The 20,939-nt window shown below is 49.1% G+C and overlaps 1 protein-coding gene across 1 annotated transcript; it reads left to right on the forward strand.

The window, feature by feature from the left end:
* Window positions 1-15,658: 15,658 nt before the first annotated feature.
* Window positions 15,659-20,209, forward strand: LOC142285301 (protein kinase C delta type-like). Its single transcript, XM_075333263.1, has 10 exons — window positions 15,659-16,300; window positions 17,131-17,219; window positions 17,370-17,540; window positions 17,753-17,844; window positions 17,975-18,037; window positions 18,197-18,335; window positions 18,444-18,635; window positions 18,748-18,876; window positions 18,969-19,148; window positions 19,377-20,209. The coding sequence occupies exons 1-9, from the start codon at window positions 15,805-15,807 to the stop codon at window positions 19,107-19,109; spliced, it is 1,512 nt and encodes a 503-aa protein (XP_075189378.1). The 5' UTR covers window positions 15,659-15,804; the 3' UTR covers window positions 19,110-19,148; window positions 19,377-20,209.
* The last annotated feature ends 730 nt before the right edge of the window (window positions 20,210-20,939 follow it).

Raw genomic sequence — 20,939 nt, forward strand, 5'->3', positions numbered from 1 at the left:
TAGTGCCCAAGTGCTGCCACTGATGGGGTGGGTGTCTGTGTGGCCCAATTTTTGGAAAAAAGGGAGACTCCGCTTGGAGTAACCCTTGCTTGCTGTGTTTTTAAAAGAAGCCAAGATGAACAGAGCTGGGATCAGGAAAGACTTTGCTACCTACCCCGGTGTCATCCTGGGGACGGATAAGAATGGCGTATTTTTGAATGTGCTTGATGCAAATCTAGCTGTGAAGTGTACAACTGGGGCACAACTGCTGCCACTGAAGGGGTGGGTGTGTGTGGGCCCAATTTTTGGAAAAAAGGGAGACTCCGCTTGGAGTAACCCTTGCTTGCTGTGTTTTTAAAAGAAGCCAAGATGAACAGAGCTGGGATCAGGAAAGACTTTGCTACCTACCCCGGTGTCATCCTGGGGACGGATAAGAATGGCGTATTTTTGAATGTGCTTGATGCAAATCTAGCTGTGAAGTGTACAACTGGGGCACAACTGCTGCCACTGAAGGGGTGGGTGTGTGTGGGCCCAATTTTTGGAAAAAAGGGAGACTCCGCTTGGAGTAACCCTTGCTTGCTGTGTTTTTAAAAGAAGCCAAGATGAACAGAGCTGGGATCAGGAAAGACTTTGCTACCTACCCCGGTGTCATCCTGGGGACGGATAAGAATGGCGTATTTTTGAATGTGCTTGATGCAAATCTAGCTGTGAAGTGTACAACTGGGGCACAACTGCTGCCACTGAAGGGGTGGGTGTGTGTGGGCCCAATTTTTGGAAAAAAGGGAGACTCCGCTTGGAGTAACCCTTGCTTGCTGTGTTTTTAAAAGAAGCCAAGATGAACAGAGCTGGGATCAGGAAAGACTTTGCTACCTACCCCGGTGTCATCCTGGGGACGGATAAGAATGGCGTATTTTTGAATGTGCTTGATGCAAATCAAAACATCCTGTTTGCAACTAGGGCCCAAGTGCTGCCACTGATGGGGTGGGTGTCTGTGTGGCCCAATTTTTGGAAAAAAGGGAGACTCCGCTTGGAGTAACCCTTGCTTGCTGTGTTTTTAAAAGAAGCCAAGATGAACAGAGCTGGGATCAGGAAAGACTTTGCTACCTACCCCGGTGTCATCCTGGGGACGGATAAGAATGGCGTATTTTTGAATGTGCTTGATGCAAATCTAGCTGTGAAGTGTACAACTGGGGCACAACTGCTGCCACTGAAGGGGTGGGTGTGTGTGGGCCCAATTTTTGGAAAAAAGGGAGACTCCGCTTGGAGTAACCCTTGCTTGCTGTGTTTTTAAAAGAAGCCAAGATGAACAGAGCTGGGATCAGGAAAGACTTTGCTACCTACCCCGGTGTCATCCTGGGGACGGATAAGAATGGCGTATTTTTGAATGTGCTTGATGCAAATGTAGCTGTGAAGTGTACAACTGGGGCACAAGTGCTGCCACTGAAGGGGTGGGTGTGTGTGTGGCCCAATTTTTGGAAAAAAGGGAGACTCCGCTTGGAGTCACCTTGCGGTGTTTTACATGATTTTAGAAGGGCGTGCCATGCCTATATCTGTGTGTCCTCCTCTTTTTCCTTGTCCAGCTGTTTTGTTTTCGCATGAGTATATGTCCTTGTCACTTTCCAATGTGTTTGAGTTGTTTGTCACCTTTAGGACACCTTTGAGGGTGTTTTCTAGGTGTTTTTCTGTGTTTGTGATTGCCTGCCATTGTTTCCTATGCAGTTCGAGTTCGGTTCGTCGAACGTTCGACGAACCGAACTCGAACGGGAGGTCCGTTCGGCGAACCAACCTCGAGCCGAACCGCGACCGGTTCGCTCATCTCTAGTTATATACAGGGGTTTTTTGTAAGTAAGGTTCGTAACGCCACCCACGGTGCATGGTAATGTGAGGGACCACCGCTGCGGTTGGGGAGCCCGGTGACGATGGTGTAGCAGCTTGATGTTTTAACCCCTCCGTGCGTAGGGGGGTTTGTGTTCCGGGGCCCGTCGGAAGGTTGGTGAATGGGTGCTGCTGGGGTAGGAACAGGGGTGTCTCAGTGTACTCACTCAGTCCAGGAATAACCACACCGACAGCTTGTAAACCAGAATTCTGAGCACTACTGCAGCCTGTGGGGAGTACGCTGGGGTCCGTGCGTTTGGTGTTGCTGTTGATTTGCGGCCTTGACCTTGGCACCTTTGCCTCTATTGGACCCGTGGGTATAAAACTCTTCGGGTCCCGCTCACCCGTATGGCTAACGGAGTGAGTTTGCTCTCAGGGTTCACACGTAGGATTTCTTTGGACTGTATTAGGAAAGTCCAATCCCATCAGTGCGCTAGTACCCCGATTTTGGAGCGGATTGGGGATGACACTTGAAGTCTTCACCCCCGTCGGGTAAATTATCAGAACATGTGAAGCTACTTTCCGGCCTAGGGTCCACGTAACCCGTCGTGCCCTAACCCTGCCCGGTGATAGCTCAAGCTCGCCGGCCGCCCTCCTCGGCAGTCTGTGCCCCTTGACACTGTCCCCTGCGACCGGGGTTCCAGCTCCTACCAGACCCAAACCACCGTTTGCCACCTAGTACATAGGAGCTCTCCTCCATGGCCTCTCCTAACGAGAGCCACCACTATCTCCTCTCCTTTGACTCTCCACTCCTCAACTCTCCAAGCTCAACTGACACTTTCCTCACTTTCCCCTCACCAACCCCCCATGTGGGCGGCCCTATTCCCCTTAGGCCCCCGAAATGGTGTGTCTGTTAGGTTAAAGTGGGAATTGTTCCTAGGGTTTTGATTGGACAAGCTGTTAGCAACACAAAAGGACCACGATCCGTAACCAAGGAGGGTGGATACTGTGCAGGAGGGCAGATTGCACAATGCCCTGTGACGACCTGATAGGCCAGGGCGTCACACATGCACTTCTCTCATTTATGAAGGTAGGGACTATCAAATCAACCCACCAAACTGCCCCCAGACATTTGGCATTCTTGGTAAAATATTCTTAGAGTTACTGACCCCATTTCTAGATAAAGATTACCACATGTACGCCGACAATTGTTATACCAGTATCACCCTATACAAATCCCTCCGCGTTGCAAATTCAGGCGTCAGCAAGTCACAAAAAACTGAATAGGTTTTTCCCCTCAGTTGCTGTTCAATTGTTTGGAGAAGAGAGCATCTTTCTCACTGGCAAGTGGGAAATTATTTGCAGTGAAATGGAATGGCCGGAAGGATGTCTACATGCTGACCACCCTGCATGCGATCAGACAGAGGTGCTACCAGGAACAATGAGAAACCGCTATATATAGGAGAGTATAATAAGTTCATGGGAGGCGTTGACATATCAGAGTAGGTGCTTCAGCCATATCTGGTCAAGTAAAAGACCCAGTCCTGGAATAAAAGCTAGCAATCTACTTCATCCAGATTGCTACCTATAACCACTACGTCCTTTACAAAAAGACTTAAGGAGCGCACACTTTCCTCCAGTATCAGGAGAATATTGTTGAGTGGCTCCTATTTAACTCAGGGGCACAGGAGGCAGCTGTCGACTCGGAGGATCTCCAGAGACTGTCAGAGCACCATTTAATTCCTCTCGTCTCTCCCACTCCCATCCAAAACTGTCCCCAAAAAAGATGCTGGGTTTGTAGCAAGCATGGTAGGAGGGGTGATTCCCGGTATTATCGCTCCATGTGCACATCACAATCAGCGTTTAGCGGGCTTTACACACTACAATATCGTTAATGAATTATCGTCGGGGTCACAGTGTTTGTGATGCACATCCGGCGTCATTAACGATATCACAGAGTGTAACACTTATGAGCGACCTTAAACGATCACAAAAGCGGTCAAAATCATTTGCCGCGGAGAGGTCGTCCTGAAACAAAAAATCGTTTTCTGCTTATTAGTGATGTTGTTCCTCGTTCCTGCGGCACCCCACATCGCTATGTGTGACACCGCAGGAGCGACGAACATCTCCTTACCTGCCTCCACCGGCAATGCGGAAGGAAGGAGGTGGGTGGGATTTTACGTCCCGCTCATCTCCGCCCCTCTGCTTCTATTGGACGCCTGCCGTGTGACTTCGCTGTGACGCCGCACGAACCGCCTTCTTAGAAAGGAGGCGGTTCGCCTGCCAGAGCGACGTCACAGGGCAGGTAAGTCCGTGTGACGGGGGTAAGCGAGGTTGTGCGGCACGGGCAGCGATTTGCCCGTGTTGTAAAACCGACGAGGGCGGGTACGATCACTTGCGATCTTGCTAGCGAGATCGCAGAGTGTAAAGCCCGCTTTTGTGTCACCCTCTGCTTTTGGATCTACCACATATCTATCAATTATTAATTAAATTACAATGAATGACACCAAATTGTGGGGCAGGAGATATTTGTATTGGACAAGTAATGAAAACAACATTTATATCAGTAAAACGCATTTTACACCAGTTCACAGTCAATTCCAGGACTTGATCACTCACATACAAAACTTTTATTCAGACACATTCTCATCCACATGCCCACATCTGTATACTCCGGAATGTGGACCCAATTAATGTTCATGAACAGTCAGGCCATCTGACAATCAATTCCAGGATTTGATCACTCACAAAAAAAACATTTTTGACCATTTACCTTAGTTTGAGAATTTTTACGACTATGCCATGGTACACAGAACTTTTCTTTTATTTTCTATTACTTATATATTAGTTATATTGGTGATATCAGCATGCTCATTTTATTGGAGGATCTCTAACAATGAGACTGTTCTGTATTCATACACTATGGGCTTTATTGCATGGTTCTTGTCACTGGTGTATCACGAGTGATAGACAGTCATGTGGTTTCTGATAATAGAAGATCAGAACCAGTGGCGTAACTAGAGTTTGATGGGCCCCGGTGGAAAGTTCAGACCTGGGCCCCCCTCCACATACACCGACACTTGGGTTAGGGGATAATGACACTGACACTCAGGATAATGATGCTGACACTTGGCTCTTACCCACAGCACCCAGATTTCTCGTGATCTGAAATCCCTCTATCAGCACCCAGCTTTCTTACTGTATGTTCTGATATCCATCTTGTCCTCGACACCCAGCTTCCCCATGCTCTGCTATACATCTTTCCCTCAGCACCCAGCTTTCCCACATCAGAGCATGGGAAAGCTGGGTGCTGAGAGAAGATGTATAGCAGAGCATGGGAAAGCTGGGTGCTGAGAGCAGATGTATAGCAGAGCATGGGAAAGCTGGGTGCTGAGGGAAAGAGCATTTTTCCCTCAGCACAAAACGTTCCCATCCCCTGATTGTATCTTTGTCCCCCCTTTATATATAGTTCTCCAAACACAATAATGCCCCACACATAGCCTTCCAAATAGTATAAAGGGTCCCACATAACCCTTCATATATTAGAATACCCTTCCATAGTCCTCCATGTATTATAATGCATTTCCCATAGTTCTCCATGTATTATAATTCACCCCATAGTACTCAATATATATTACTCCACCACATAGTCCTCCATATATTATAATGCAACCCCATAATCCTCCATGTATAAAGTAGCCCTTCAATTATTATCATGAATTTCTCATAGTTCGCCATATATTATAATTCACCCCATAGTTCTCCATGCATTATAATTCACCCCATAGTCCTCCATATATTATAATGCAGCCCTATAGTCTTCCATGTATAAAGTAGCCCTCCAATTATTATAATGAATTTCTCATAGTTCTTCATATTATAATTCACCCCATAGTACTCCATATATTATACTGCACCACATAGTCCCCAATGTTTTATAATGCACCTCCATAGTCCATGTATAAGGTAGGCTCCATAGTCCTCCATATATTATAATGTAGCCCCCATAGTCCTATATGTATTATAATGCAGCCCCATAATACCTTCATATTGTATTATGTAGCCCCATACTCCTCCATGCATAATGCACCCCTATATTCCATGTATAAGGAGTCCTTCATTTTGTATTATGCAGCCCCCCATACCTCCATATATAATAATGCAGCCAGCCTCCCCAGTCCTCCATGTATAATAATGCAGCCAGCCTCACCAGGCCTCCATGTAAAATAATGCATGCAGCCTCCCCAGTCCTCCATGTATAATAATGCATGCAGCCTCCCCAGTCCTCCATGTATAATAATGCATGTAGCCTCCCCAGTCCTCCATGTATAATAATACAGCCAGCCTCTCCAGGCCTCCATGTATAATAATGCATGCAGCCTCCTCAGTCTTCCATGTATAATAATACAGCCAGCCTCCCCAGTCCTCCATGTATAATAATGCATGCAGCCTCCCCAGTCCTCCATGTATAATAATACAGCCAGCCTTCCCAGACGTCCATGTATAAAATAGCAGCCAGCCTCTCCAGCCCTCCATGTATAGTAATGCAGACAGCCTCTCCAGGCCTCCTTGAATAATGTAGCAGCCAGCCTCTCCAGGCCTCCAGGTATAACAATGCAGCCAGCCTCCCCAGGCCTCCATTTATAATATAGCATCTAGCCTCTCTAGGCCTCCATGTATAATATAGCAGTCAGCCTCTCCAAGCCTCCATGTATAATGTGGCGCCCTGGACAAGCCAGGACGTCACAGGTACTGCAACAACACACCCCACACCCCGGTTAGGCACATCAGTCACACAAATCCTTGTTGCCTCCCTCCAGGGGCTGATGTCCACACCAGGTGGGGTGGGGCCAGGCGGTTGGCCCCACCCGCTGAGGAGTTCACATTCCTGGAGGCGGGAAAGGAGTAGGCATAGTTTGGAGAGAGTGAAGGAGTGAAGTGGTAAAGGAGCAGTCTGACTGTGTCCGGGTACGTGGCCCCGGCACCAACAGCAAGGTTGGCAGACGGTGGTGACCGTATGCAGGCGAGGCCAATTGACGCACAACCGTAAGGACCGGGGTCGGGCGGTGGCCCGCCGGTACCGGACCGGGGAGCGAAGAGAAGCCAGCACCATTCGGCAGGGCCTACAGACCCCGACCAGGCTTGGAGTCGCCGTTAAACCGGTCAAATCCGTCAGCGACGGGAACCTCCAGGGTTTCCCAGCAGCAAAGACCCGACTGAAGGCAACCGCTCAACCGTGAAGGGAAATACAGCTAGAGTTCCCAGGGCCAGCGCCTGCGGGCAAAAGGGGCTCCCCCTCTGCCTGTCACAAAGCTGTGTTCCTTCACAAATGTTACCCGTTATGTGTCCTTAGCCCCTCCCCACTCATACCCATTAATTAAACCTGCCATCTTCGGCTCTTCCATGGAGCGCTTACCACTTCCTGATGTCTCCTGTGTGACGCCTGCAGCACTATGATAACGTCAGCAAGGTGCTGCTTTCATCACGTTGCTGCACGTTGAAGCGGGGCTCAGTCCCGGTGCGCTGTTCAAATGTATTTATGTCTGAAAGACGCAAATACATTTGCACAGGAAGGAGGAAGCTGCGGTCACCGACATGCACACACCGCTGAGGAGCGTGACGGTGACTGCAGATACAGCGGCCCACTACAGGCACCGGCCCACTACAGGGACCGGCCATTCTGGCATTTGCCAGAATTGCCCTATGGTCAGTCCAGGCCTGGTTAGAATAGTCGGCTCTCTCATACAGTCCCTGTTTGGAAAAACATCACAGGCCTCTAATGCCCATTGATCACGATTAATATGGCCCGACAGAAAACCTGCCATCAAACAAATCAAAAAACAAACATAAATTCATTGAATATGGATGTGGAGCAATTCTATCTAAGTATAGCTCACAGATTTGCAAAAAGACTCATATAAATAACTTTAGTAATATTTTTTTAAAAAAGACCAATACAAAACATGTGTGCATCAACTATCAAGATAAAAATGGCTCCATTTAATGGTAAGAAGAAGGAAACTGGTGAAAAAGGGGGAAAAGTAAAGTAAATGGGGTCCACACAATTAGGAAAAATTCACAATTTACATCAGGAAACCTAAAAATACTTAACAGTGCAGTAAAGACAGTGTAGTCCCTATAAATCCCTATTTATAAGACTGGTATGAATAGTCTTATACCCTCATACTAAAGCCCTTGTGTAGACACTTATGTGATGACATCTGCAGGGCCTTATTTGCCACTAGGCACCCGTGGTTCCGTGCCTAGGGCGGCACGTTGCGGGGGGCGGCACTTTCTGGCAGCAAAAAAAAAATAAAAAAAAATAAATAAATAAATATATAAAATTTTTTTTTTTTTACATCCCCGCCCCCCGTCCCTCCCTCCGTTACACTCGGCTGTGTTCCGGGGGGGGTTGGGAGGGAGGACAGGCGCACTTCTGCTGTCTATTTAAGTACATGGCGGGCGCCAGGCATAGTGAGCTGACTAACCCCGGAAGTTCCATGGCCTGCACTTCCGGGGTCAGAGGCGCGCGGGCGCCACAGTCAGCTTACTGCCCCGTGCTGCAGCGTCCAATCCTGCAGATGACACACGCCGCGGAGGAGGACGCGTCTGCAGCTGGAGCAAGCCAGAAGAGGAGCCAGCCAGAGCAGGGCGGCGGGCACCGGAGCAGGTAAGGCAGAGGCAGAGCCTAGAATGTATGGGCTCCTTACAGGTTAGTTGATGATCGTTGCAAATTGCGATGCCTCTTTTTGTCCACTGTAATCATGCAAGGGGAGGCTGGGGGGAGAGAGGCTGAGGCTGGGGGAGGCTGGGAAGAGAGAGAGGCTGGGGGGAGGCTGGGAAGAGAGGGAGGCTGGGAAGAGAGAGAGGCTGGGGGGAGGCTGGGAAGAGAGAGAGAGGCTGAGGCTGGGAAGAGAGAGGCTGGGAAGAGAGAGGCTGAGGGGAGGCTGGGAAGAGAGAGAGGCTGAGGCTGGGAAAAGAGAGAGACTGAGACTGGGGGGAGGCTGGGAAGAGAGGCTGAGGCTGGGGGGAGGCTGGGAAGAGAGAGAGGCTGAGGCTGGGGGGAGTCTGGGAAGAGAGGGAGGCTGAGGCTGGGGGGAGAGAGGCTGAGGCTGGGGGGGAGGCTGGGGGGAGAGAGAGGCTAAGGCTGGGGGGAGAGAGAGGCTGAAGCTGGGGGGGAGGCTGGGAGAAGAGAGGCTGATTCTGGGGGAGGCTGGGAGGGGGAGGCTGATGCTGAGGGAGGCTGATGCTGAGGGAGGCTGATGCTGGGGGAGGCTGATGCTGGGGGAGGGGGAGGCTTGGAGGAGGGAAGCTGATGCTGAGGGAGACTTGGAGGAGGGAGGCTGAGGGAGGAGGGAGGCTGGGGGAGGAGGAGGAGGGAGGCTGAGGCTGGGGGAGGAGGGATGCTGAGGCTGGGGGAGGCTGATGCTGGGGGAGGCTGGGAGGAGAGAGGCTGATGCTGGGGGAGGCTGGGAGGGTGAGGCTTGGAGGAGGGAAGCTGATGCTGAGGGAGGCTTGGAGGAGGGAGGCTGATGCTGAGGGAGGAGGGAGGCTGATGCTGGGGGAGGCTGGGAGGAGAGAGGCTGATGCTGGGGGAAGCTGGGAGGGTGAGGCTTGGAGGAGGGAAGCTGATGCTGAGGGAGGCTTGGAGGAGGGAGGCTGATGCTGAGGGAGGCTGATGCTGGGGGAGGCTGGGAGGAGGAAGGCTGATGCTGGGGGAGGCTGGGAGGAGGGAGGCTGAGGCTGGGGGAGGCTGAGGCTGGGGGTGGCTGGGAGGAGAGAGGCTGATGCTGGGGGAGGCTGGGAGGGGGAAGGTGAGGCTTGGAGGAGGGAGGCTGATGCTGAGGGAGGCTGGGATGAGGGAGGCTGATGCTTGGGGAGGCTGGGAGGGGGAGGGGGAGGCTTGGAGGAGGGAGGCTGATGAGGAGGGAGGCTGATGAGGAGGGAGGCTGATGCTGGGGGAGGCTGGGAGAAGGGAGGCTGATGCTGGGGGAGGCTGATGCTGGGGGAGGCTGGGAGGAGGGAGGCTGATGCTGGGGGAGGCTGGGAGGAGGGAGGCTGATGCTGGGGGAGGCTGGGAGGAGGGAGGCTGATGCTGGGGGAGGCTGGGAGGAGGGAGGCTGATGCTGTGGGAGGCTGGGAGGAGAGAGGCTGATGCTGTGGGAGGCTGGGAGGAGAGAGGCTGATGCTGTGGGAGGCTGGGAGGAGAGAGGCTGATGCTGGGGGAGGCCGGGAGGAGAGAGGCTGATGCTGGGGGAGGCGAGAGGCTGATGCTGGGGGAGGCTGGGAGGAGAGAGGCTGATGCTGGGGGAGGAGGGAGGCTGATGCTGGGGGAGGCTGGGAGGAGGGAGGCTGATGCTGGGGAAGGCTGGGAGGAGGGAGGCTGATGCTGTGGGAGGCTGGGAGGAGAGAGGCTGATGCTGGGGGAGGCTAGGAGGAGAGAGGCTGATGCTGGGGGAGGCGGGAGGCTGATGCTGGGGGAGGCTGGGAGGCAGGAGGCTGATGCTGGGGGAGGCTGGGAGGCTGATGCTGGGGGAGGCTGGGAGGCTGATGCTGGGGGAGGCTGATGCTGAGGGAGGCTGATGCTGGGGGAGGCTGGGAAAAGGGAGGCTGATGCTGGGGGAGGCTGGGAGAAGGGAGGCTGATGCTGGGGGAGGCTGGGAGGAGGGAGGCTGATGCTGGGAGGAGGGAGGCTGATGCTGGGGGAGGCTGGGAGGAGGGAGGCTGATGCTGGGGGAGGCTGGGAGGAGGGAGGCTGATGCTGTGGGAGGCTGGGGGAGAGAGGCTGATGCTGGGGGAGGCTTGGAGGGGGAGGCTTGGAGGAGGAGGGCTGGGAGGAGGGAGGCTGATGCTGGGGGAGGCTGGGAGGAGGGAGGCTGATGCTGGGAGCAGGGAGGCTGATGCTGGGGGAGGCTGGGAGGAGAGAGGCTGATGCTGGAGGAGGCTCATGCTGGGGGAGGCTGGGAGGAGAGAGGCTGATGCTGGAGGAGGCTCATGCTGGGGGAGGCTGGGAGGAGAGAGGCTGATGCTGGAGGAGGCTCATGCTGGGGGAGGCTGGGAGGAGAGAGGCTGATGCTGGGGTAAGCTGGGAGCAGGGAGGCTGATGCTGAGGGAGGCTGGGGGGAGAGAGGCTGATGCTGGGGGACGCTGGGGGGAGAGAGGCTGATGCTGGGGGACGCTGGGGGGAGAGAGGTTGTTGCTGGGGGAGAGGTTGCTGCTGGAGGCGGGGGGAGAGAGGCTGCTGCTGGGGGAATGGGAGGGACCAATGCTAGAGACAGAGGACAAGGGTTGAGGGATACAGCAATGACAATATCGATGGGGGGGAGTGTAAGGACTCAGAATAAGAGGGGGGCAGCATTGGGAGCTCATTATGGAGAAGGGGCAGCATGTGTGGGCTCAGTATGGAGTGGAACAATGTAGGGGGAGTCAATATCAAGAGTGGGGTAGTGTGTGTATGTGTGTGTGGGTCTCAGCATAAGCGCTAGTGTGGTGGTCTTAGTATGATGAATGGGGCAGCATGGAGGTGTCATTATGGAAAAGAGGAAGGCAGCATTAGGAGCTCATGGAGAGGGGCAGAATGCACGGGACACTGTGAGGAGGGGGCAGCATGCACGGGACACTGTGAGGAGGGGGCAGCATGCATGGGACATTGTGAGGAGGGGGCAGCATGCATGGGACACTGTGAGGAGGGGGCAGCATGCATGGGACACTGTGAGGAGGGGGCAGCATGCATGGGACACTGAGGAGGGGGCAGCATGCATGGGACATTGTGAGGAGGGGGCAGCATGCATGAGACACTGTGAGGAGGGGGCAGCATGCATGGGACACTGTGAGGAGAGGGCAGCATGCATGGGACACTGTGAGGAGGGGGCAGCATGCATGGGACACTGTGAGGAGGGGGCAGCATGCATGGGACACTGTGAGGAGGGGGCAGCATGCATGGGACACTGTGAGGAGGGGGCAGCATGCATGGGACACTGTGAGGAGGGGGCAGCATGCATGGGACACTGTGAGGAGGGGGCAGCATGCATGGGACACTGTGAGGAGGGGGCAGCATGCATGGGACACTGTGAGGAGGGGGCAGCATGCATGGGACATTTTGAGGAGGGGGCAGCATGCATGGGACACTGTGAGGAGGGGGCAGCATGCATGGGACACTGTGAGGAGGGGGCAGCATGCATGGGACACTGTGAGGAGGGGGCAGCATGCATGGGACACTGAGGAGGGGGCAGCATGCATGGGACACTGTGAGGAGGGGGCAGCATGCTTGGGACACTGTGAGGAGGGGGCAGCATGCATGGGACACTGTGAGAAGGGGGCAGCATGCATGGGACACTGTGAGGAGGGGGCAGCATGCATGGGACACTGTGAGGAGGGGGCAGAATGCATGGGACACTGTGAGGAGGGGGCAGCATGCATGGGACACTGTGAGGAGGGGGCAGCATGCATGTGACACTGTGAGGAGGGGGGCAGCATGCATGGGACACTGTGAGGAGGGGGCAGCATGCATGGGACACTGTGAGGAGGGGGCAGCATGCATGGTACACTGTGAGGAGGGGGCAGCATGCATGGGACATTGTGAGGAGGGGGCAGCATGCATGGGACATTGTGAGGAGGGGGCAGCATGCATGGGACATTGTGAGGAGGGGGCAGCATGCATTGAACACTGTGAGGAGGGGGCAGCATGCATGGGACATTGTGAGGAGGGGGCAGCATGCATGGGACATTGTTAGGAGGGAGCAGCATGCATGGGACATTGTGAGGAGTGGGCAGCATGCATGGGACACTGTGAGGAGGGGGCAGCATGCATGGGACATTGTGAGGAGGGGGCAGCATGCATGGGACACTGTGAGGAGGGGCAGCATGCATGGGACATTGTGAGGAGGGGGCAGCATGCATGGGACATTGTGAGGAGGAGGAAGCATGCATGGGACATTGTGAGGAGGGGGCAGCATGCATGGGACATTGTGAGGAGGGGGAAGCATGCATGGGACACTGTGAGGAGGGGGCAGCATGCATGGGACACTGTGAGGAGGGGGCAGCATGCATGGGACATTGTGAGGAGGGGGCAGCATGCATGGGACATTGTGAGGAGGGGGCAGCATGATGTGAGGTCAATGTGCAGATCATATTTCATAATTGAGGAAGGTGTGGTGGGTATAATTTATAAGGGAGGGCAGTGTGTAGTTTATTAGGGGCAGTGTGACAGTCACAGTATATAAGTGGGGACGGTGTGGTGGGAATATTTTATACTCATGCTATGTTTTGATGTGCCCGTGGTGATCCCCATTGGGGGGGGGGGTTAGTGCCCTTCGTTTCTCATTGATACTTTTTAGGCTATGTGCGCACGTTGCGCAAATACATGCAGTTACGCTGCGCTTTGTAGCGCAGCGTAACTGCATGCGTCCTGCGTCCCCTGCACAGTCTATGGAGATTGTGCAGGGGCCGTGCACACATGGCGCTTTAGAGCGCACCGCTTCAGCTACTGCCGAAGCGCTGCGTAAAAAGAAGTGACATGTCACTTCTTTCCTGCGCTTTGCCGGCAGCTCCTGCTCTGTCTATGGCAGGAGCTGCAGGCAGAGCGCATGGAATCGGCGCTCACTACGGACATTTTCTGCAGCGATTAGAAGCGCACATGTGCTCTTCAGATCGCTGCAGAAATTTCTGCAGTAAACTGTACGCAACGTGCGCACATAGCCTTAAAGTGTTTTACAGAGTAGATCTGCCTTAAACAGATGTCGTGTGCGAAAACTCAGTTTTACGTTGTCAATAAGGGGCGCGACCACTTAAAGTGCCTAGGGCAGCACGAAGGCAAAATACAGCCCTGGACATCAGATACAATGAAAGATGTCCTATCCTTCTCCAAAGCCATTAAACCACGAATGGCCAAAAAAACTCAAAAACTCTTCTGGGGATTCACATTTGCTGATGTTGGATGGTAGGTCATAAAGCAGAAAAAGAAAGCTGAAACACCTAATCTGAGACCTAAAAAACCCCATCACAGGTGAGTCATTGTAAATGGAACTGGGATAGGGAGCATGAAACCCCCTCTTGTGCTCTGTGAATCAGTCAGCATAGTGTAGTAAGGAAAACTCTTACAGAGTGCTGCTTACATTCTGCTGATGGCCAATAGGGCTAAACCTGGAGGTGTTTTCCCATGAGGATAATCCCATTTTATGTGTCCTATTACGATATAATAATTATTTCTAACCTAGTATCTCTTCCATGTCACAAATGTGTCAATAACTCGATAATGAATCTTAAAGCTACGTTAAAAATGAGCACACCATTGTTTTTCTTGTGCAATACTCTATGTGTTTGATGTGTCACATGACCCCCATCCTATTGAAAAAATGAAAGCTGAATTCAAAATGGTGGCTTTGCAGATGGCCGCCATGGGCGTCACCTGGCCTCAAAGATAGCCTCTAATGTACTAATATGCCCCAAACGGTAAGGTGATATCAGCAACCACTTCCAATTTATCAGGGTGTATCCATACTTATGGCCTATCCTGTATATGGGGACTACATGATACTATATCGGGGCTAAATAATACTATATAGAGGACTATAGGGGTGCATTAAACTGTATGCAGGGCTATGGGGAGTGTATTATAATATATAGAGGACTATGGGGGGCATTATAATACATGGAGGTCTATAAGGGCTGCATTATAATATATGGAGGACTATGGGAATACACTATAATATATGAAGGACTATGGGGAGTGTATTATAATATATGAAGGACTATGGGGAATAGATTATAATATATGGAGGACTATGGGAACTGCATTATAATATATGGAGGAATATTGGGGATACATTACAATATATAGAGGACTATGGGGTTGCATTATAATATACAGAGGACTATGGGGAGTTTATTATAATATATGGAGGAGCCAAATGTCAACATAATTATCCTGTACCACAAGGGTGGCGGGGTTGGGGCAGGGCAGATCCAAATTTTGCACTGGAGCCCATTGAACTCTAGTTACGCCACTGCAAGTACCATACCTGAAATGAACTCCAGGCCTCTTATGTGCTTAATTGAGAATGATATAACAAAGGAATTGCCCACACCGGCCCATGACAACCTGGGAATCAATTGTCTAATTACTTTTATGCCCTTTAAAACTGGGGGGGGCACATATAAAGGAGATGAAATTCCTAAACCCTTCATTTAATTTGAATGGGGATACCCCCAAATGAAAGTTAAAAGTCAGGACTTTATGTCCATGTCCATTATATAACTATAACTTGAATATGTTTGAGTAAACAGGTAAAAGAAAACAACAATTGTGTCAGTGTCCAAGTATATATGGCCCTAACTGTAAGTAATCACATTCATTTAGTTTTTTGCTTTTATTTCTCTCCTCTGTTACTCAATTCATTTGTTCAGATTCTTGATGACAATAAAGTGTAATAACTGTTCTTAAATGAGTCTTCTTGGTAGGATTGTTTTACTTGATAAAAACCTGGCATTGTAACGGAAGTATGTAGACTTTTTACATCAGTGTAGAGTCCAGTCTGTTTTGCTCACAGAAGAATATCTAATCTGAATACAAATGTTGCAAACCCTCAGCTGTGTGAAGTATAAAGTCTCTATGGCAAATAACTGTAAAAAAACCAAACAACTGTTCATAAACTCAGGCCTATCAGCCATGTCACTGGCCCATCTGTGATGTCACTTGACCTTTGGCTTTGGTTCCGCTGTGATGTCACTTGACCTTTGGTTTTGGTCCCTCTGTGAAGTCATGTGATCATTAGAATATGATGATGTCACAATTGCCTTTGTGATGTCACTGAATCAATGGAATGTCTCTGCAATCTAAATATCCCCCAGTTGTCTTCATCACTTAGTGGGTGAGGGTAATTTTTCTTGCGCTTAGCAAATTTTGGTTTGATATAAAATATATTACGGTAAAGCAGAAGGCCTGTTAAAGGAGCAGTTCCATACTACATCCTGGAGCGCCCTAGAGGTGGACAGGACCTTCCTCAGCCCAAAATGACATCTACGGAGCTGAATAATAGGAAGAGAAAGGGAGAGAGACTTGGTAAGGTGTCAAAAAAGAGCAGAATAGAAGCATCAGAGGGTGAACAAGATGGCACCAACCAAAACATTATCAAAGCTTCAAAAAGACCTGGAAGTCCGATACAGGAGAGTGTCATGAAAAAGAAAAAAAAGGAAAAACATGACACCATTATCAAAGCTTCAAAAAGACCTGGAAGCCCGATACAGGAGAGTGTCATGAAAAAGAAAAAAAAGGAAAAACATGGCACCATTATCAAAGCTTCAAAAAGATCTGGAAGCCCGATACAGGAGAGTGTCATGAAAAAGAAAAAAAAGGAAAAACATGGCACCATTATCAAAGCTTCAAAAAGATCTGGAAGCCCGATACAGGAAAGTATCAGGAAAAAGAAAAAAATGGAAGAAGAGATGGGGGACAAAACTGTTGATAGACCCAGTGTGTCCCCCGATACTGACAATGAGCAGCTCTCAGGTGAGTACAGATCCAAGACACAGAAACCAAATATCCCCAAATTTAGTTAATGACAGGATTTTCCGCCTTTGTAAGACCCCAATCATTATGATTCTGGTGTTGTTTCTCTATGGTACCCCCTATTACTGTTCTACCCCTCTGTAGTTGGCCACATTAGCATTAGATAAGAGTATTATCTTGTTACTGCAGCAATACGGTGGGCTCCAGAAATGATATTTCTATGAAGCCCCCTACAGCCTATTGTCTGTAAGTCATGTGCCTCTGGTGTTAGGGAGAGGCCGGATGGAAAAACAAAATACACAGACACACGGTGTGTACATTAAAGTTTCTCTATGAGGGCCAAACCTGTTATCCCTTCTTTATTATAGTAGGAGGAGGTTTTACAAAATAGCCAATAATAATTTAACAGGACATAGAATATAAGCCAATCATTTTACATGGACGATAAGCCAATCATAATACAGATTGTTAGATTTAATGAAACCACATTGTTAATAATGAATTGCATAATTATAAAAGCATCTCATTGATTGGTAATGCTAAGAAATTTGCCTATAATATATTTTTTTGTATAGTCTGCTACTTTGGTTCTGCAGTGGCATATCTTCTTGTGTAGTGCTGCGGTTGTTTGCTCCAGAAGGCTTAATTAGAGCAAAGGTTATGATATATAGTAAAAAAGTAAGAATAAAGACAAATCACATAAACAGTGAAAGTTGAGATTTATATAAGAAGTCAGATAATGTAGCAAAATGGAGATTAAGTTGCATGAAATATTATATTCACATTCAGATATTGGCTTTGTCTCATCTTATTTCTCCCTTCTTCATCAGGTACAACACCAGATGAATCTCCCATCATTGTGACGGGAGTGGAGAGCTTCACCTTCCATAAAATCCTTGGAGAGGGATCATACGGTAAAGTAAGTATTAGGGATTGTGGTAACGTCTTCCTCATGTGTGTGATGTGGAGTAGTAATATGACTCTAGGAGCATCACTGCTTCACATCTTCTCATCACATCTCATGGCAGGACGAACCTTTCCTCCAGTTCTAAAGCTCTGTTTCTTCCAGGTCATGTTGGCCACACATCAGGCCTGCCAAAAACAAGTGGCAGTGAAAATGGTGAAGAAAAGGCTCCTAGTCAAGGACTCGAGAGATAATGTCCTGATAGAGCGACAGGTTCTGGAGATGACTAGGAAGAGTCCATTCATTTCTCGGGCTTTTGCCACCTTCCAGTCCCAGGTAAGTGGCTCATAATCCAACAGTTCTGAGTCATCAATGTATTAAATGAATACAGTCTATGTGCCAATTTGTGTGCAATGTTCTTCTAGCCACAGCCATAGTATTTGTTACAAGAATGTGACCTAGAAGAACATTGATTACAATCAGTGCAACCAGTGTCCCCTACCTACAATATGCCATTAACCCCTATTATCTCCTCTGTTTTATCACAGGAACACGTCTTCTACGCCATGGAATATCTGAGTGGAGGAGACCTTACAGGCTTCATGACAACTAATGCCCCTTTACCCATTCCAGCCACCAGGTAAGATAGAACATCGTATATTAGATTAAGATAAGAGTTGTCAGAGATATTTGGCTTTATGTCATTATCAGTCTCTTAGTTTAGTGGATGAAATATTGGATTTTGATGGTTTTCTTTTTTTCCGCATCAGATTTTTTGCAGCTGAGCTGATCTGTGGGCTGCAGTTTCTCCACACCAGTGGCATCATACACAGGTAAGTGTGGCACATCTTCTATGTAGACCTGGTATGAATAGTCTTATACTCTCATCCTAATGCCCTTGTGTAGACACTTCTTATCTCAGGTCACAATGGGAATCTTCAGCCCAGCTAATATAATACATTTGGTATTTTGTCATCTCTTTCCTCTACTAGAGACATAAAACCAGACAACATCTTACTGGACAACAATGGTCACTTGAAGATCGCTGATTTTGGTCTTGCCGTGATGAACATCTTTGGCAATGCAAAAACTTCAGGATGGGCCGGGACGCTTGCATACATGGCTCCTGAGGTGAGGAATCATTTACATGTCCCTGAGTCTTCTCAATAAAAGGCTGGACATCTCCATGTTTTCTGCTGTCTGGTCAATATTCTTATTGTCTTCTTTATGTCTTCACAGATTCTTCTAGAGAAGCCGTACAACAAAGCAGTGGACTGGTTCTCTGCTGGTGTTGTGATATATGAGATGGCTACTGGCAGATATCCCTTCGTTGAAGATGAAATTGATGAGAATATCAAGAAGGCACTGATCAATGATGATCCCGCCTTCCCAAAAGAACTGGACCCCCACGTCAAAGCCGTCATAGAGGGGGTGAGTATAATGCCACATCTCAGTAATAAAGTGGTTGAATATAATGAAAAACACAACAATAAAAATTTAAAGCAACTGGAGACTGAATAAACTTCTTCATTATATGTTCCAGCTCTTGGATAAATCACCAGAGAGTCGGCAGAAATTTGTGGACAACATAAGAGAACATCCATTCTTTATGGAGATCAACTGGACAGAAATAGAAGGCGGCAAAGCACCTCCACCATTCCACCTACCACCTGTAAGTATATGACCCAGAGAATATGGTGACAGCAGTACATCTCTATTGTGTGTCTTTTTATGAACACTAGTTCTTGTATCTTCTGTTCACAGCCACCAGTGATGACATCAGATACAATGAAAGATGTCAATTTTTCCAAAGCCATTAAACCACGAATGGCCAAGAAAAATCAAAAACTCTTCTGTGGATTCACATTTGCTGATGATGGATGGAAGGTCGTAAAGAAGAAATAGAAAGCTGAAACATCGGAGACCTAAAAAACCCCATCACAGGTGAGTCATTGTAAATGGGACTGGGATAGGGAGCATGAAACCCCCTCTTGTGTCCTGTGAATCAGTCAGCACAGTGTAGTCAGGAAAACTCTTACAGAGTGCTGCTTACATTATGCTGATGGCCCATAGGGCCAAACCTGGAGGTGTTTTCACATGAGGATAATCCCATTTCATATGTCCTATTAAGATATAAAAGTTATTTCTAACCTAGTATCTCTTGTTGTGTAGGTCACCTTCCACAGGATCTGAAGGGCTATAAGATGGTGGAAATGAAAAAACGTGACTTGCAGTGTAATATGCAGCCATATCCACTCCTCTCTATTGGAGGCTGGGGGGTTTTCTGCAATCTGGTACTCTGCAGTGTCCGAAAACAAGAAGAAGCTGGAGACCATGACAATCCTACCAGGAGTCAGTAAAATGACCGTGGACCAGAACTTCTAGATGGCATGTTGCCTCAATTACTAGAAGTGTCCTGAGGGTCGTGACCTGCAGTGTAACTTGCAGCCATATCCGCTCCTCCCTATTGGAGGCTGGAGGTTTTGCTGAAATCTGGTTCTCTGCAGTGTCCAAATACAAGAAGAAGCTGGAGACCATGAAAATTCTACCAGGAGTCAGTAAAATGACCGTGGACCAGTACTTATAGATGGCATGTTGCTTCGACCACTAGGAGTGTCCTGAGGGCTATGACCTGCAGTGTAATATGCAGCCATATCCACTCCTCCCTATTGGAGGCTGGGGATTTTGCTGCAATCTGGTGCTCTGCAGTGTCCGAATACAAGAAGAACCTGGAGACCATGAAAATCCTACCAGGAGTCAGTAAAATGACCGTGGACCAGGACTTATAGATGGCATGTTGCCTCGTGCCCCCAGGGAAGGGGAGTTATCCGTAGGCCATGGTTCCCTAGAGGTTTCCCCCACAGGGGGTTTTTCCTCTCCTGAGTGCCGACGGATAAACACAACATGAAAACAAGGGCAACCTGTCATCCTCTACCCTCGGTAGAGCTCATACTACAATCACTAGTGGCAAAGAGTAACCTAAGAGGACTTTTACCATCAATAAACAGGACAATTCACTTCATGTGATAGTAATAGTTTTATTTTATATCTTATGTATATGTATTTTTTCTTTTACCCTTAAAGAGAACAGGGTGTAATTTATTAATAACTTTTATTTACGTCAGAGCTGAAATCCTGGTCACTACGGGTCACTGCTTCACTCTTCCTTCCAATAATTTGGATACATTTCTCCTATTGTGTTTTATTACTAAAAGCTCAGCCAGGGAGTAACACCTCAGTATATATCTGCCTTCAGTCCCTACATTTCTTAAAGATTCAGCTGTTCTTTCCTAAGGTGACACTTCCACTGGCTACCAGGTATATGGGTCTGGCCACTGTTCCCGGTTTGATGCCATCGTAACCCCTTAACAACCGCCAATACGCATTAAAATGGCGGTCACTGAGGGAATAGTGAATAAGGAAATTGCGCTGCCAGAGCTGCAAAATCTCTGTGGTTTCAGCTACCAGGGCTAACAAATAACCTGGAGAACACAAGCAAGGCGAGTTAAAAAACGGCGATTATGTACCTCTCTCTTTTCCCCTTGTAGTTGTACTGGGAGAGACGAGAGATACAAGTGCCGTCCTGTCAGTGAAATTAGAATCAAGTTCCAGATCAAATCAATAAATCCTTCCCCGATCTCCTGATTATCGCCCTCAGATCATCGCCCCCACAGCCATCTCCCGTGTCATCCCCCTAATCAGATTATGTTGGGGTTTTTTATTTTAATCTTATGA

This window comes from Anomaloglossus baeobatrachus, chromosome 2 (genome assembly GCF_048569485.1).
Source record: "Anomaloglossus baeobatrachus isolate aAnoBae1 chromosome 2, aAnoBae1.hap1, whole genome shotgun sequence".
NCBI classification, from domain to species: Eukaryota; Metazoa; Chordata; class Amphibia; order Anura; family Aromobatidae; genus Anomaloglossus; species Anomaloglossus baeobatrachus.

What these genes read in the sequence shown, in the direction of transcription:
- LOC142285301 (XM_075333263.1), top strand. Translation starts at nt 15,805, where the DNA reads ATGACATCTACGGAGCTGAATAATAGGAAGAGAAAGGGAGAGAGACTT. An exon ending in TGACAATGAGCAGCTCTCAG is followed by an intron (nt 16,301 to 17,130) that starts GTGAGTACAGAT and finishes CTTCTTCATCAG; the next exon opens with GTACAACACCAGATGAATCT. An exon ending in TTGCCACCTTCCAGTCCCAG is followed by an intron (nt 17,541 to 17,752) that starts GTAAGTGGCTCA and finishes GTTTTATCACAG; the next exon opens with GAACACGTCTTCTACGCCAT.